The following is a 15,538-nucleotide window of genomic DNA, read 5'->3' on the forward strand; positions in this document are numbered from 1 at the left end:
AGTTAATTACTTTATTACGGATTTGAATATTAAATCGTAGATACCGGTGTTCTTTGGTGATTGGGTTTCAATTAACCACACATCTCAGATACGGTCGACTGGAGACTGTACAAGACTTACACTCATACATATCATCCTCTGGATTAATACCTGACGGCGATTCCCGGAAGATAAACAGAAAAAATGAGGTTATACTACTAAACAAACAACAGCTGACTGTACACAAAACAATCCCATTTTGCAGGTATGCCAATCATATGTAATTCCCTAAAATTTTTAAATGATAGGATATATTTCTAGAACACATTTACGTCTTAAAAATGGTATATAAACCATTAAAATTATCTCGAAAATCAAAGACGCTGTAAGAAAATTAGTACACTGACGGATAGTAAAATTAGTACTGACGCAATACGTCGCGATCACGACTTTAGCAGTGTGCAGACGGTTGCACATGAGTCGCAATTGCGACGCTTAACGGTTGCAAGGAGGAAAGGAAGTAACTAAAGACCTATAATCTACGGAAACTTCCCTAAAACATCTCAAAAAATTTTTTTTCTTTGTATAATCTTTTTTTTTTGTAATCAACGTTACGTTTTAAATTTAAAGATATTTCAGTCTACCACCAATAAAACATGCATGCAAACAAAATTTTATAGAATTAAAAAAAAAAATTTACTAACCATACAGTGTAGGTAGCAAGAAATGCAGCGAGGCCGATGGAAGAATGATAAAAAGATGGATATTTATGATGACAAATAATAATTTCACTGACTGCAAAAACGAAGACGACAGTATGCAATGAATGATTTATCCACGGAGGTAAATATAAGTCCAATGCTTTTGGAAAAATGAGATTACGATCAATAGCCCAAATTCCCCAGAAAGTAAAAGTAACAAGCTGAAATTTAAAAAAAATAAACACATGTAAATAAGGAAAAATCAGTTAATAAATTACAAAGTTTGTGATTAAAGCCCTTGCAGTTGCTGATTTGTGAGAAAGAACTCCAGGGCTTCAAGAACGAATATGGGTTTTATTTTGCAGCACATCATACTGTTTTATGCATAATCTTGAAGCAACAATAATTAAGTTTTACTTTACCTATTCTCAATCAGATAGTATTTGCGTTTACTATTGCACAGGCCAAGCTGTTATGAGTCCAGGCTTCAATATCATGGCATCGTCACAAGGGAAGTCACAGGTGTGAACACTGATTTGCAAAAACAAAATCAGTGACTGTCTTACAAGAAATTATATGGGAGTCTATTGTAGAAATTCCACAAGTGAAAAAAGCACATGTAAGTGGTGTGAACAATTTTTTGAAAACCTTCAGCATTTTGGAAGGTCACCGACTGGTTTGACCTAAAACAAATCCTAAAAACAAAGAAAGAATTCGGCTGTATTTCTCTCCAGTTCTGTTAGAACGTCCAAAACATTCTAACGATAAGCCACAAAGAGTTCAGTTTGTAAAAACCATGTTAGACTTCATTTCCACAGATGAAAACTTCAGTCCATATATTTGTGAATCACCATAATTGTCAAATAAAGGCTCAGAAAATCCAAACGAATCAGTGCAATTCATCTGCAACTTCCCAAAATTGAATGTCTAGTGTGTAGTATCATGCATAATCAACATTTTGGGCTACTTTTTCCACGAGCACACTAATACACTGTAATATACTCGAGCATGTTATATTAATTTGTATTATCGCAGATCGAAAATATAAAGGTCTAATTTTCCAAAAGGGTAAAGGCCTTCCACATTGTGCAGAAGTTGTGGGTACTGTGCTCATTGACAGGTTTTTTCAGAAGGTGAAATACACAGAGATGCTCCAATCGCTTTGCCACCACAAAGTCCTAATTCAATGCTGATGGTGGTGGATGGTCTAAATCCACCACCTGCGTAAAATAATAATTGCAGCTGTACAAGCGATTCCTTTAGACATGCTCATCAGAGTGTGGAATGAGGTGGGTAATCTTTGACATATTTTGGGCAGTAAACAATACTCATATTGAGTTATTAAGAAGTAAAAAATTTGAAACTATACTTTCATGTAATAAAACACATACATAAATGTATGTGTTATATAATTATAAATGTAATAAAGTAAATTTAATTTCAAACCTCAGAGTTCTTTTTTTGGACATTCGGTATTTACTTTCCTGACTACTTAGTGATAACTATACAATATCCTATAGAAGGGAAAGCGTGCTAAATGGTTCAAATTTTTTACATTAGCAATTTTGTAAATTTTAACGTTTTTCATATCTTCTAAACAAAAAACGCAATTTTAGCAATGAAAAATTCTGATACGATCTATGTATTCTACCAGAAAACAGGCCAATACATGTATGTATTTTGGCCTGTATTTTGCTTGATATCTCCAGACTGGACCAATTTAGGTGAAATTTATCAGAATGATTTTTGTATACTGGGCTTTGATGGAAATTAATTTTGGTTACAGTTGATCAGTAAGGTGGAGTGATAACATTACCATGGGTTTTGTACTCAAAATTTTACTCAGAAAAAACAATTTTTTTGTTTTTACCATTCTTTACATGCACACTTACTCAGTTTAATGTTTCACTTAATTTTTTTCTAAATAGTAGCCAGTAAAGAGTGAAGCACTTGACAGATAAAGTTGCATAACTTTCCAGGAAAGAAGATATGAAATTCTTGTCAGTTTTTCTTTTTAGTTTCATCAACTACTTTAGCATCTCCGCTTTTGCTCATTCAGTATGATTTTTTTTTTAAATAAAAAATTAATTACATTTTTTAACTCTATGACAGAATTTTACAATTCAGTTACTGAAATAAAATTTATTATTCTGCTGCCATTGCAATCTTCTGCTACAGTTATAAAATGAAAAAACCTCTTCCAAATCTTTTCACTGAGATTCTTGCAACCTAGATAACATTTATTACGTGGGTTTGCTTTAAGACACTTACCAGCAGCAATGTAACCTTCCCATTTGTAAAAGAGAGCAAAACATTTCTAAGATAAAGTAAAAGTAGTGAACAGAAAAATTATTTTAATTAACTTTAATGAATTAATACGTTCCGTTACTTGGGTAAAGTCTGTTAAATTATTTGTTATCATGGAATCAGACTGTGCAAAATTAATAATCATAATTGAAATAAACACATGAGCAATAATCCAGCAGTCATTAGTTTTTTTAATTATTGTTCTACAAATAATACAAATTAGGAAATTATAATAATTAGTATAATAATAATTATAATTATAATAATTAGTACAGTTAGCAAAATTATTTTCTTGTATTTTATATTTAAGTTACAAGATCTATTAAGCTTGAATAAGTAAAACTATTAACATTATGTTTACAAAGAAATATGGTATACAGTAATTTAATAATGAATAATTTTTTAATAATTAATAACAATTTACAGTAATTTATAAATGAATATAAAACATTTCTCCATATTTGCAGCCTCTTCTACAAATGTACAATTCAGAAATTATGGTAATTTTTCAAAAAATAAAGTGAAATTGGGTTGAAGAAAATTACAAGTAAACACTTATAAATTATATTGAAATTTTAGAAGTTTCAAACATGTTTTTACCATTAAAACACTAAAAAATATACAAGTTTTTAACTATTCCCAGTAAAACATATTTAAAAGTTTACAGGTCTTCAAAAATACATTCAAATTTCATTGTAGTGCATTTGTACAAAAACTGAACAACCATTGTACAGCTGATAGCGGCAATTAATTACTAAGTCAATAAGACAAATTTTGCATAGCATTCACATAATTAACGCAGTGTTAAGTGTTAACATGAAAATGTTTTATTTGAAAATTTTGTTGTTTTTAATAGACATAAAAAAACACTAATTTCTTTTGAAATAAATTCTGTATTTTTTAGAAAAAAATGTTATTTATATCTGTTAGTTTGTAAGTGTAACTTTGTCACCTATCAATTAATTTTGAGAGAAGATCCTGAAGTCTTTAATAAATTTTGAATCTGGAAAGCCAAGATCTCTTTCCACTTGCAATCAAATAATCTTCCTTCTTCAATAGTTCAGTTAGCGATTTTATTTTTCAATAATTTTTCTTCTAACATACTCTTTTATGACTTTAAAAATGTTTATTTTATTTCCTTACATTGAGAAGAGATATAGTTCAAACTAATATTTGGAACTACCATCGGAAGAGTATTTTTTTAATCTATTCACTAAGGTGTACTTTTTCTGAAGAATACCCTATCCAATTATGTAGCAACGTTTTCCTTTTTTTTCTCGCTTTAATATTGGAAGGACAGGTAGAAGGGAAAAATTGTGTAGGCAGGCCACGTTTGGAATATGTAAAACAAATTGTTAGGGATGTAGGATGTAGAGGGTATACTGAAATGAAACGACTAGCACTAGATAGGGAATCTTGGAGAGCTGCATCAAACCAGTCAAATGACTGAAGACAAAAAAAAAAAGTTTTCCTTTTGTGTTGCCAACCTAGAAAATTGTATTTTTTTTCTACATATGTTTTAATTGTCTATTGAACAGTCTGTAACTTGTACTAAAGGTGAGCTAGGAAATTGTAAGATTGTAATTTGCAGTTAGTTCTTTAACAAAGTAGGTCCCGTAATTATAAAAATCAATAAGTATTAATTAAATATAAATCACCAAAATCAAGTATAATTGACAAGATTAAAAATACAAATGTACATACACATTTTGAAGTCACCTCATGATTATTTTATTAATACTACATTTCATTAATATCAAGATATAATATTAAATGTTATGAATAATTAAAAAAAACAACACAGGAAATTTAAAAATAATTTTTACAACACATATATTCATAAACATACAATATTATTATATTTTGACCATCAGTTTGACTGGTTTTATACAATTCTACCATTCTTTCTACTCTTATATCTCCTATATTCTACATCATCGATTATTCTTTTTATTCATTCTCATAACTTTCTCTTACATTAGATTTTTTTATATTATATACTTCCTTAGTAACCAGATTCATTAAATATTCATGTCTACAAAAAAATAAAAAATAAACTGATTTGAAGAAAAGGCACTAATAATAAAAATAAATAATATTTTTTCAAGTAGTATAGTTCTAAAAGTTGCCTTTTTCAAAAACAATATTTTCACCTAAGTTAATCCATTTTACATGTGTTTCGGCATGTAATCTGTTCCAGAAAAAATTCCAAACCTTGTCTTCTCATAGTTAAGATTATTTCTGTAGAAGTTACCTTTTTAAAATTATTCAAAATCTTGCTTTATCTGATCAATCATGTATTGATTATTTTGATCATTCAATCAAAATTTTCCCTTATCCTGCCAGCTAATTTTTATTTTAGTTAGGTTTTTTTTTTATTAATGCAACATATGCAAATTATTAATGCATATTTATTTTTGTATAATTTTTTATTATCAACTATAGCAGTACTAAAAGTTTTTTCCTTATAAAAGTTGCAAAATTGCAGCACAGGATATAAAAATTTGGAGAATTAATAATTCCAGTTACAGGCTAATTCAAAGATTAATATTTTCACACATACCTCAAAAATTGGTAACATAATTTTCTTTCCACATTTTTTATGAAATGAAAACATATAAAGGAAAATTAAAGTAATGGAAGTAAACAACAAAGAGAATTAATAGTAAAAACAAGTGAATGAAGAATAGAAAAAGCAAAAAAAACTTACAGATATTTTGGAACAATGGTGACAGAGAATTAGAAGAGTGCAATGGAAATAAAAAGGAAAGTTAGCAATGGTAAAGGAAGCCTTTAGTAAGAAGAGGAAATTATTATATAGAAAAACCTAAATTAGAGTTAATGAAGAGGTTAGCCAATTGCTATGTATGTTGTTACTTGTTATATGGAGTGAAGTGTGGATGAAGATATAGCGGGAGGAGAGTAGATTGAGCATTTTGAGATGTGGATGTGGATGTAGATTTTGAAAATGGAAAAAAATAAAATGGATGGATAAAGTGAGGAATGAAAATGTAATGTACAGGGTTGAAGAAGAAGAGCACTTATGGTGGAAGTACATAAAAGAAAAGGAAGAGAATTAGTATGAAGTGGAGTATTGACAACTGCATTAGAAGAAGAAAGGAAACGAAAGAAAGGATGGGTTAATAGATGTGGTGAATATTTTAAACTACAAGGAGAAGGCTTGGGACAAAAATGGATGAAGACAGCAGAGTCAAAAGGAACCTGCTGCGAAATAGAACACCAGATGGTAATGATGATTGATAATAGGCCACTTCTTTATGCTGCTTGATAGAAAAAAATAAAACATAAAAACATAGTCATAATTATTCAGCCATCAGATAACAAAAAATTTGAATATTGCATTGTTGTTGACTCAGTTTTTTTTAAAGAATATCTTATGTATGACTGGAAATCAGAAACCAATAGAATTCTTAAGGTCCTAGTTCTGGATAACTGATAGTTTAAAATTCAACCTTCCAAAATGTAAAATTAAAATGACTAAAAATAAAAAAAAATTATATTAAATAGTGAAAAGTAATGATAATACAGTAACATTTTTAAGATACATGCGTTACCAAACAACAATGTACCAGTTTTATTATTTAAAGATGAGTTAATCAAGGAAGAAAAGTTGAAGATATTACAAAATTATTACAATAAAGAATGAGAAAACAATAAAAACCTTTTTTTTTATTAAAAATTTACAAATAAATCTATAATAGCATACAGCTGGAAGAGGAACACTATGAAATCATCAAAGTTTAGTTAAAGAATCATGATTTTTTTTTTTTAATAAAAATATTAAATTTATAGTTTTAAAAAATGTTTAAAGTTAATCTCAATGAAATACTTTCCAAGTATCTATTTCCAATATTAATGTTTCCAAAAGTAGTCGACTATGAATTCCAAAAGCGGCCTTATCCATATTTAAATGGATTAAAATAACAAAATGATAAATTCATGTATATCATTTTTATTTAATGAAATAATAATTTCTGATTTAATCATTTTAATAAATTTAGCATACATATGTATTTTTGACAGTTTCTTACACTGAAAAATTAAAGTGAATGAAGCTAATTTCGGAACTGTACAACTCAATTCAATTTTGATTTTATGAAGTTGGTAACAAATTAAAAACAACTATCTTTCAATAACTTAACAACTCTTAATTTAGTTTAAGTTTTATTAAAATTTAAATAATCTATAATGTCTATTTTTATTAATAAATTTATTTATTTAGTATTTTTTTTATCTTCAGTTATTTGATTGGATTGATGCAGCTTATCCAAAATTCCCTATCTAGTGCCAGTCATATCATTTTGGTTTACCCCCAATAGCCTACATCCCTAACAATTTGTTCTACATATTCAAAACGTCACCTGCCTGTACAATTTTTCTCATCTACCTATTCCTCCAATATCAAGCTATTCCAGGATGTCTTATTATGTGGCCTATAAGTCTATCTTTTCTTTTAGCTATATTTTTTCAAATAGTTCTTTCTTTCTTCATCCATTTGCCGCAACACCTCATCATTTGTCACTTTATTCACCCATCTTATTTTTAATATTATCCTATAGCACCATATTTTAAAAGCTTTTAATTTTTTCATCTCATGTACTCCAATCACCCAAGATTTACTTCCATATAAAGGTACACATATACTATCCTAATGTTTAAATTAATTTTCGATGTAATCAAATTATATTTCTGACTAAAAGCTCTTTTAGCCTGTGGTATTTGGCATTTTATATCACTCCTGCTTCGTCCATCTTTAGTAATTCTACTTCCCAAATAACAAAATTCATCTACCTCCATAATCTTTTTTCTTCATAATTTTAAATTCAGTGGTCCATTTTTATTATTTCTACTACGTTTCATTACTTTCTTTTTGTTCTTGTTTATTTTCATGCGGTAGTTCTGGTGTAGGACGTCATCCGTGCCATTCATGGTTTCTTCTAAATCTTTTTTACACTCAGCTAGAATTACTAAATCATCAGCAAATTGTAGCATCTTTATCCTTTCACCTTGCACTGTTACTCCAGATCTAAACTGTTCTTTAACATCTGTTCATTAACAACTAGTTCCATGTAAAGATTAAAAAGTAACAGAAAGAGGGAACATCCTTGTCAGACTTCCTTTTTTATTACTGTTTCTTTCTTATGCTCTTCAATTATTACTGTTGCAGTTTGGTTCCTGTAAATGTAAACGGTTGTTCTTCTATTTCTACCTAAATTGAACCCTAAATTTTTTAAAATGCTGAACATTTTATTCCAGTCTATGTTATCAAATGCCTTTTCTAAGTCTACAAGTGCATGTATGTTGGTTACTTTTTCTTTAATCTTCCTTCTAATATTAATCTGGCCACTAAAATTGCTTCTCTTGTCTCTATACTTTTCCTGAAACCAAACTGGTCTTCTCCTAACACTTTTTCCACTCTCCTTTCAATTCTTCGGTACAGAATTCTAGTTAAGATTTTTGATGTATGACTAGTTAAACTAATTGTTCTGTATTCTTCATATTTATCTGCCTCTGCTTTCTTTGGTATCATGACTATAACACCTTTTTTGAAGTCTGATGGAAATTCCCCTTTTTCATAAATATTACACACCAGTTTGTATAATCTATCAATCGCTTCCTCACCGGCACTGCACAGTAATTCTACAGGTATTCCGTCTATTCCAGAAGCCTTTCTGCCATTTAAATCTTTTAATGCTCTCTTAAATTCAGATCTCAGTATTGTTTCTCCCATTTCATCCTCCTCAACTTCCTCTTCTTCCTCTATAACACCATTTTCTAATTCATTTCCTCCGTATAACTCTTCAATATATTCCACCCACCAATCAACCTTTTCCTTTCTATTATAAATTGGTATACCATCCTTATTTAACACATTATTAGATTTTAACTTACATACCATAAAATTCTTCTTTACTTTCCTGTACACTTTGTCTATTTTATCAATGATCATTTCTCTTTTCACTTCTGAACACTTTTCTTTAATCCACTCTTCTTTTGCTACTTTGCACTTCCTGTTTATAGTATTTCTTAATTGTCGATAGGTCCTACCTTCTTCATAGCAATCTTATATTTTCTTCATTAATACATCAGCTGCAATATATCTTCAGATATCCAAGGTTTTCTACCAGTTCTCTTTTCCCCCCTAAGATCACTTCTGCTGATTTAAAAATTTCCTGTTTAATATTCTCCCATTCTTCTTCTATATTTTCTAACCTTTTTTTTCAGACCTCTTGCGATATCCTCCTCAACAATTTTCTTCAACTCCTCTTCCTCAAGCTTCTGTAAATTCATTGATTTATCCAATATCTTTTCTTCAGTTTTTAAACCCCTATCTAGATTTTATTATCACTAAATTATGTTGCAATCAATATCTGCTCCTGGATATGCTTTGCAGTTGACAAGTTATTTTTAAATATTTGCTTAACCATGATATAATCTATATGATACCTTGCAGTAATGCCTGTCTTTTTCCATGTGTTTATTCTTCTATATCATTTTTATATTGGATGTTGGCAATAACTAAATTATACTTCATGCAAAACTCAATAACTTGGTCCTCTCTTTCATTTCTTCTGCCCAGCCCATATTCAGCCACGACATCCTTCCTTGCCTTTTCCGATGCTTGCATTCCAACCTCCAACTATTATTCCCCTCATCTCCTTTGATGTGTTCAATTACTTCATAAATTTCTTTGTGTTTCATACACACACTCTACCGCATCATCATCATCATCATGGGCACATATAGGCATATAGATGTTAAAAATTGGCTTAGGTTTTGATTTCATCCTGATTACAATGATTCCATAACTAAACTTTTTGAAATATTCTACTTTTTTTCTACCTTCTTGTTCATTACAAAACCTACTCCTGTCTGCCCTTTATTTAATGCTGAGTTAAGATTCAAAAATCACCTGACCAAAAGTTGTTTTTCTCTACCCAATAAACCTCACTAATTCCTGCTACATCTACATTTAACCTACCCATTTCCCTCTTTAAATTTTTTAACCTAACAACCTTTTTCAGATTTCTAACATTCCACGCTTCGACTTGTAGAATGTTATTTTTTAATTTTCTGGTGATCCCTTCCTTGCAGTCCCCACCTGGAGATCTGAACAGGGCACTAGTTTACCTACAGAATATTTTACCAAGGAAGGCATCCTCATCTTTGTTACATGAAAATGTAGAGAGCTACATTTTCTTGGAAAAAAAGCAGCTGTAGTTTTCCATTGCTTTCAGCTGCGCAGTACTCAGAAGATTGAGTGGTGTTGATATGGGTGTTTAAGTCTATCTGACTTACGTCCTTAATAGCTACTGAAAGAGCTGAGGTTCAGGAATCATTCCTTGGTCTTGCTCTCAAAAGATACCACTCCGTTATGGCTGCAGCTACTCTGTATCACTGAGCACTCAAGTCCCCTCACCATCGGTAAGATCTATGATCCACAGAGGGATCATATATAAGGATTAGTATAAGTATTAGTATCCCACAGAGGGATTAGTATAAGGAGTAGATCTACAAAAAAATGTTGCCCATAAATAAAAAAAGTTGTTATCGTGAAATACAAAAAGGCAAGATATCTAGCTTCCTGATGATGATGAGATATTGTTTATGGTGAAACAATATTAAAAAAATAATTTTGAACATGATGTAGGCTCTCAACAATGAAAAAGTATATATAAAATTTCGTAATTAAAATTTTATAAATGTGCATTATTATAAAATATAAATACAAATGATTTATTTCTTCAAATCATCTTTAAATTTACATTTTACATTTTTTTTTCCCCTACATCCCTGGGCCGGATATCCACTAAAGTATACGCGGCCCAGGGACGTGTCCTTGTGCCAGCCAACGGCAGTATGTCTGGCACGGTAGGTCAGCACCCCCGGTTCCGGATCTTTTCATATTGCCTGCCTCTAATCCTCCGCCCGCAAGGAAGACCCGGCTATGCCGTCTACCCCCCCGCCCGCGGAGGACCGGGTCTCGGTCTTTTCACGCCTGCCTCAAACCGATAGCACCAGCCCCAGCAAGCGTCGAAGCACCCCCAGGAACCGGCGCCACCGGCCGGGACTCGGTCTTTACTTGACCCCTGTTAGACTCCCGAGGAGTTCCCACCCCTTCTCTGGTACCAACATACCTAAGCATGCCGCCCTTCCAGGATGGGACTGTCCTCTGCCCTATCGTCACGCCTGTCCCCCACGATGCCTCTCTTCTTCCTCCTTGATTCTGAGGATCGAGCTCGCGAAATTAGAGAACCAGTCCCAGTTCCTGCTATCTTGTAATAATCATTTGACAAGGTTATCTGGTGTGAGATTATTACTCCTGATTTCATATCTGAAAACCTCCCATTTTCGACAGTTGAAAATAGTGTGTTCCGCGTCGTCCTCCTTGTGGCAATCTGAACATTGTGATGTCTGCCTTTTCCCTATTCTAAAGAGATACTTGCCAAACGACCCGTGTCCTGTTAAGAGTTGGGTCGTATGGAAATTTAATTCACCTTTTACTTTGTTTGTCCCCTCCTTCAGATCAGGGATTAGCCTTCGTGTCCACTGTCCCACTTGAGAAGCGGACCAAACGGTTTGCCAACTGTTAATAATCATGTTTTCCACCTCAGATTTTGTCATGCCTTCCGCCCTCATTCTTCTGCCTTTTATTTGAAGCTCTATAGGAGGAATCTCAGCTAGTACACATAATGCGTCGTAAGATATAGTTCTGTAGCCTAGAACTACTCGGATTAAGGCCACTCTGTGTACGCTTCTCATTTTGCTTTTCTTACGTTTTACGTTCATAGCACTTTCCCAGACTGGGGCTGCGTATAGTATAGTTGACATCAGTGCTGATGTAATGAGCCGCCTAACTGCCAATTTTGGTGCACCGCGATTATTAAATAATGCTCTTAGGGCTTTGGTTGTTGGGGCAACCTTTTGACAGACCATGTTTATATGTTGGCCGAATTTTAGACTTCTGTCTAAGTACACTCCTAGGTATTTTGCGTTGTTGACTTCTGGTATGTTTTCACCTCTTATCCCAATATTTATGCTCCTGACTCATATTCTTGCTTGCAGGTAGGATGCATTTGGACTTGGTTGGAGACATCTGCTATTGGTTGTTGTTAAGCCAGTTATCTATTAATTGTAGGGCCTGATTTGCTTTGGTTTCGAGTTTGTCAATCTCCTTGTCTTTTACGAGGACGGCCATGTCGTCTGCATATCCGACAATATCTACGCCTTCAGGGTAGGGTAGTCTGAAGATCCCATCGTAAAAAATATTCCATAATATGGGTCCCAGAACTGATCCCTGGGGAACTCCTCCGAACAGTTGATAATTCACCTTGCCATCTACGGTCTTAACCTCAATAAGCCTATCAAATAAGTACTGATCGATTTGATTAATCAGGTATCTGCTGATGTTCATGTTTATTAGGGCTTCTATTATTGCTGGCCAGGGTACTGTTCCAAAAGCATTCTTCACATCGAGTAATATGAGTAGTGGAAGGTTTCTTGTTCTCCAGGTGCCACCTCTGGTTACTAATGCCCAGTCCATAACTCGTTTGATGGCCTGTACTGTGGATCGTCCTCTCCTGAAGCCTTATTGGTCTTGATGTAGGCAATTCTTTTGCTCCAGCTCCTCCTGCAGTCTGCCGGCTAAGAGTCTTTCTACCGTCTTCGCCATGTTATTAATCAGACTGATTGGGCGATATTCCTCCAGATCAGTATTCCTCCGTATTCAGGAACTCCTCCGAACAGTTGATAATTCACCTTGCCATCTACGGTCTTAACCTCAATAAGCCTATCAAATAAGTACTGATCGATTTGATTAATCAGGTATCTGCTGATGTTCATGTTTATTAGGGCTTCTATTATTGCTGGCCAGGGTACTGTTCCAAAAGCATTCTTCACATCGAGTAATATGAGTGGATCGTCCTCTCCTGAAGCCTTATTGGTCTTGATGTAGGCAATTCTTTTGCTCCAGCTCCTCCTGCAGTCTGCCGGCTAAGAGTCTTTCTACCGTCTTCGCCATGTTATTAATCAGACTGATTGGGCGATATTCCTCCAGATCAGTATTCCTCAGTATTCAGGAACTCCTCCGAACAGTTGATAATTCACCTTGCCATCTACGGTCTTAACCTCAATAAGCCTATCAAATAAGTACTGATCGATTTGATTAATCAGGTATCTGCTGATGTTCATAACTCGTTTGATGTCCATAACTCCATAACTCGTTTGATGGCCTACAGTCCATAACTCGTTTGATGGCCTGTACTGTGGATCGTCCTCTCCTGAAGCCTTATTGGTCTTGATGTAGGCAATTCTTTTGCTCCAGCTCCTCCTGCAGTCTGCCGGCTAAGAGTCTTTCTACCGTCTTCGCCATGTTATTAATCAGACTGATTGGGCGATATTCCTCCAGATCAGTATTCGCACCCTGCTTAGGCAGTAGGGCGGTTCTGGCCTTTTCCAGCAGCGCGGAAAAGTGCAGTGCTGCAATCCAAAACTGGCCACATCCACCACCTCCCAAGGGACAGTTTCTGCCAGTCCCTTCAGTATTTCCGCGGGGATTCCATCTGGCCCCGGGCTTTTGTTGTTACTGAATTTTTTGATCGCGCTTAGAACTTCCTGCTGATCAAATCTGCCCCTATCGCATGCAGGCATATATCGATATCCGGTTTCTTCTCTTGGGAATAAATTTTTTAATTGTTGTAGAGCCTTGTCGCTGTTAAGCAATGGGGCTTTCCTGCCAAGCCGCTTTGTCGCAATCTGAAAAGCTTTCCCCCAGGGATCTTTCTCCAATTCCTTGCATAGGTCATTCCATTTTTTACGCTTTGCTTGTTTTATAAGAAAGTTGAGGCGTTTTCTGGCCGTTCTGTATTCATTCATGGCTCTGTTGCTTTCGTCGCTTATGCCGGAATGAGCTTGAAGTCTTTGTGCTTTTCTCTTGCATCTGCTCATGTAATCTCGTTGATTAGCTATGTCGTTGTTCCACCAATATACTGTTTGGTCCCTTGATACCGTCCATGGAATTCTGGATATTTCTTCAGTAATGATGTTTTGGAAACTATCTGGATTTAAATTTTTGCACTCTGTGATCCTTCTTGCGGCGTTCCTTACAATCTTTTGTGTGTGGTGTTTTGGCCATCTTAGAACAGCGCTATGTTGCGTATTTCTTATGTTTTGTTCTCTGATTTCAATAGCTACTGCCTTGTGGTCGCTTGCTGTCTCTACCGACAGTACTTTGAAAGCCACTGTGTCCGGGTTAAATCTGTTGTCGATTATTACGAGGTCTAAGATAGATGTATGGCCTCTGGCGCTGTACGTAGCCTCTCCGTCATTTATACATGTCGCGCCAGTAGCCGCCAGAAAGTCTTTCAGCACTCTGTCTCTAGCGTTGGAAGAGTCTGCGCCAGCCGTAGTAGTCTTGCAGTTAAAGTCGCCTAATATTACAACGCGTTTCGTAGATTGCATGGTTATGAGTTGTAGGCTGAAAATTCTTTCCTGGAACCGCTCCAATTTACAGTTGGGGCTAATATAGATTCCAACCAGGATCACTTCACTCAGCTCCACGGCTACAATATCGTCTTCTCTTATAAAAAGTCCGAAGTCTCTGTTGTTAGCGACTCGTCTGATGGCGACCACCCCATTTCTGTCTGGAACCCACTGCGGTCTGGCAGCCGCGTAAACATTGGGCTCTGTTGCCACTATAAAGTCGTATTCTCCTCTATGCAGCTATTTCCTCTGCAAGGTCGTTGGAAAGTATACTCCTATTATTATTTAATAAGAGTACCTTAATCATGTAGTTTGCTACATCCCATGCTTCTCGTCCTGTGACCGTGACTATTGCAATCTAGACACCTTGTGGCTTCACGGCAGTCTTTAATTAAATGACCTTGCCCCCGCAGTTGAAGCACAGGCTAGATCTATCGGGGCCGTTACATTCTCGTCTTCCGTGCCCGGTGCCCCAACACTTAAAGTATCTCTCAGTCTCCGTTCGTATGTAGGTACGGCAATTAACCCATCCCACTCTTAATCTCTCTGCTACTAGTTTCAATGCTCCCCTGTGAGTCGTTATTACCGTTGCATTTTTGGTGTTACCTGATGCCTCCCTGATTGAGGTAATTTGAAAACTCTCACCCGTGCCAATAGTTTTCTCGACTGCTATCTTAAGTTCTTCTGTTGTTGTATCGTGCTATAAGTCTTTAACGTGTATTATTGTTCTTCGGACACCCCTTGTCCTGACGTCAACTTGGAGGTCTGTTGCTCTGTCGCGGAGCAGCGTGGTAAACTCTCCTGCTTTTTGGGAACCCTTTATTCTCACTTCAACCTCTTGGTTCCTGCCCTTTCTTATAGAAAGTACCTCGCTCGCCTCCTCTGCGGTTACCTTGTCTTTCATTGTTCTGACTAATTCTGCATACGTCTTCCCTTGAGCTTTTACGAGCACAGTTTTACTTTCAGGGATTGGAGGCGTTCCTCTCTTCGTAGAGGCCGATCTGGACCTCGCTCTCACTTGCTCTCCCTGGCTTGGAATCACCATTTTG

At 34.8% G+C, this 15,538-nt stretch overlaps 1 protein-coding gene across 3 annotated transcripts in view; it reads right to left on the reverse strand.

Moving 5' to 3' along the window:
* LOC142322290 (androgen-dependent TFPI-regulating protein-like) overlaps window positions 1-15,538 on the reverse strand; it is a 204,706-nt gene that overhangs the window by 19,522 nt on the left and 169,646 nt on the right. For all 3 annotated transcript variants that reach the window (XM_075361222.1, XM_075361206.1, XM_075361214.1), the window contains one exon: window positions 684-901. In XM_075361222.1, the coding sequence (XP_075217337.1) occupies window positions 684-901 (218 nt within the window). The remainder of the gene's footprint in view (window positions 1-683; window positions 902-15,538) is intronic.

Source organism: Lycorma delicatula, chromosome 1, assembly GCF_047948215.1.
Source record: "Lycorma delicatula isolate Av1 chromosome 1, ASM4794821v1, whole genome shotgun sequence".
Lineage (NCBI taxonomy): Eukaryota > Metazoa > Arthropoda > Insecta > Hemiptera > Fulgoridae > Lycorma > Lycorma delicatula.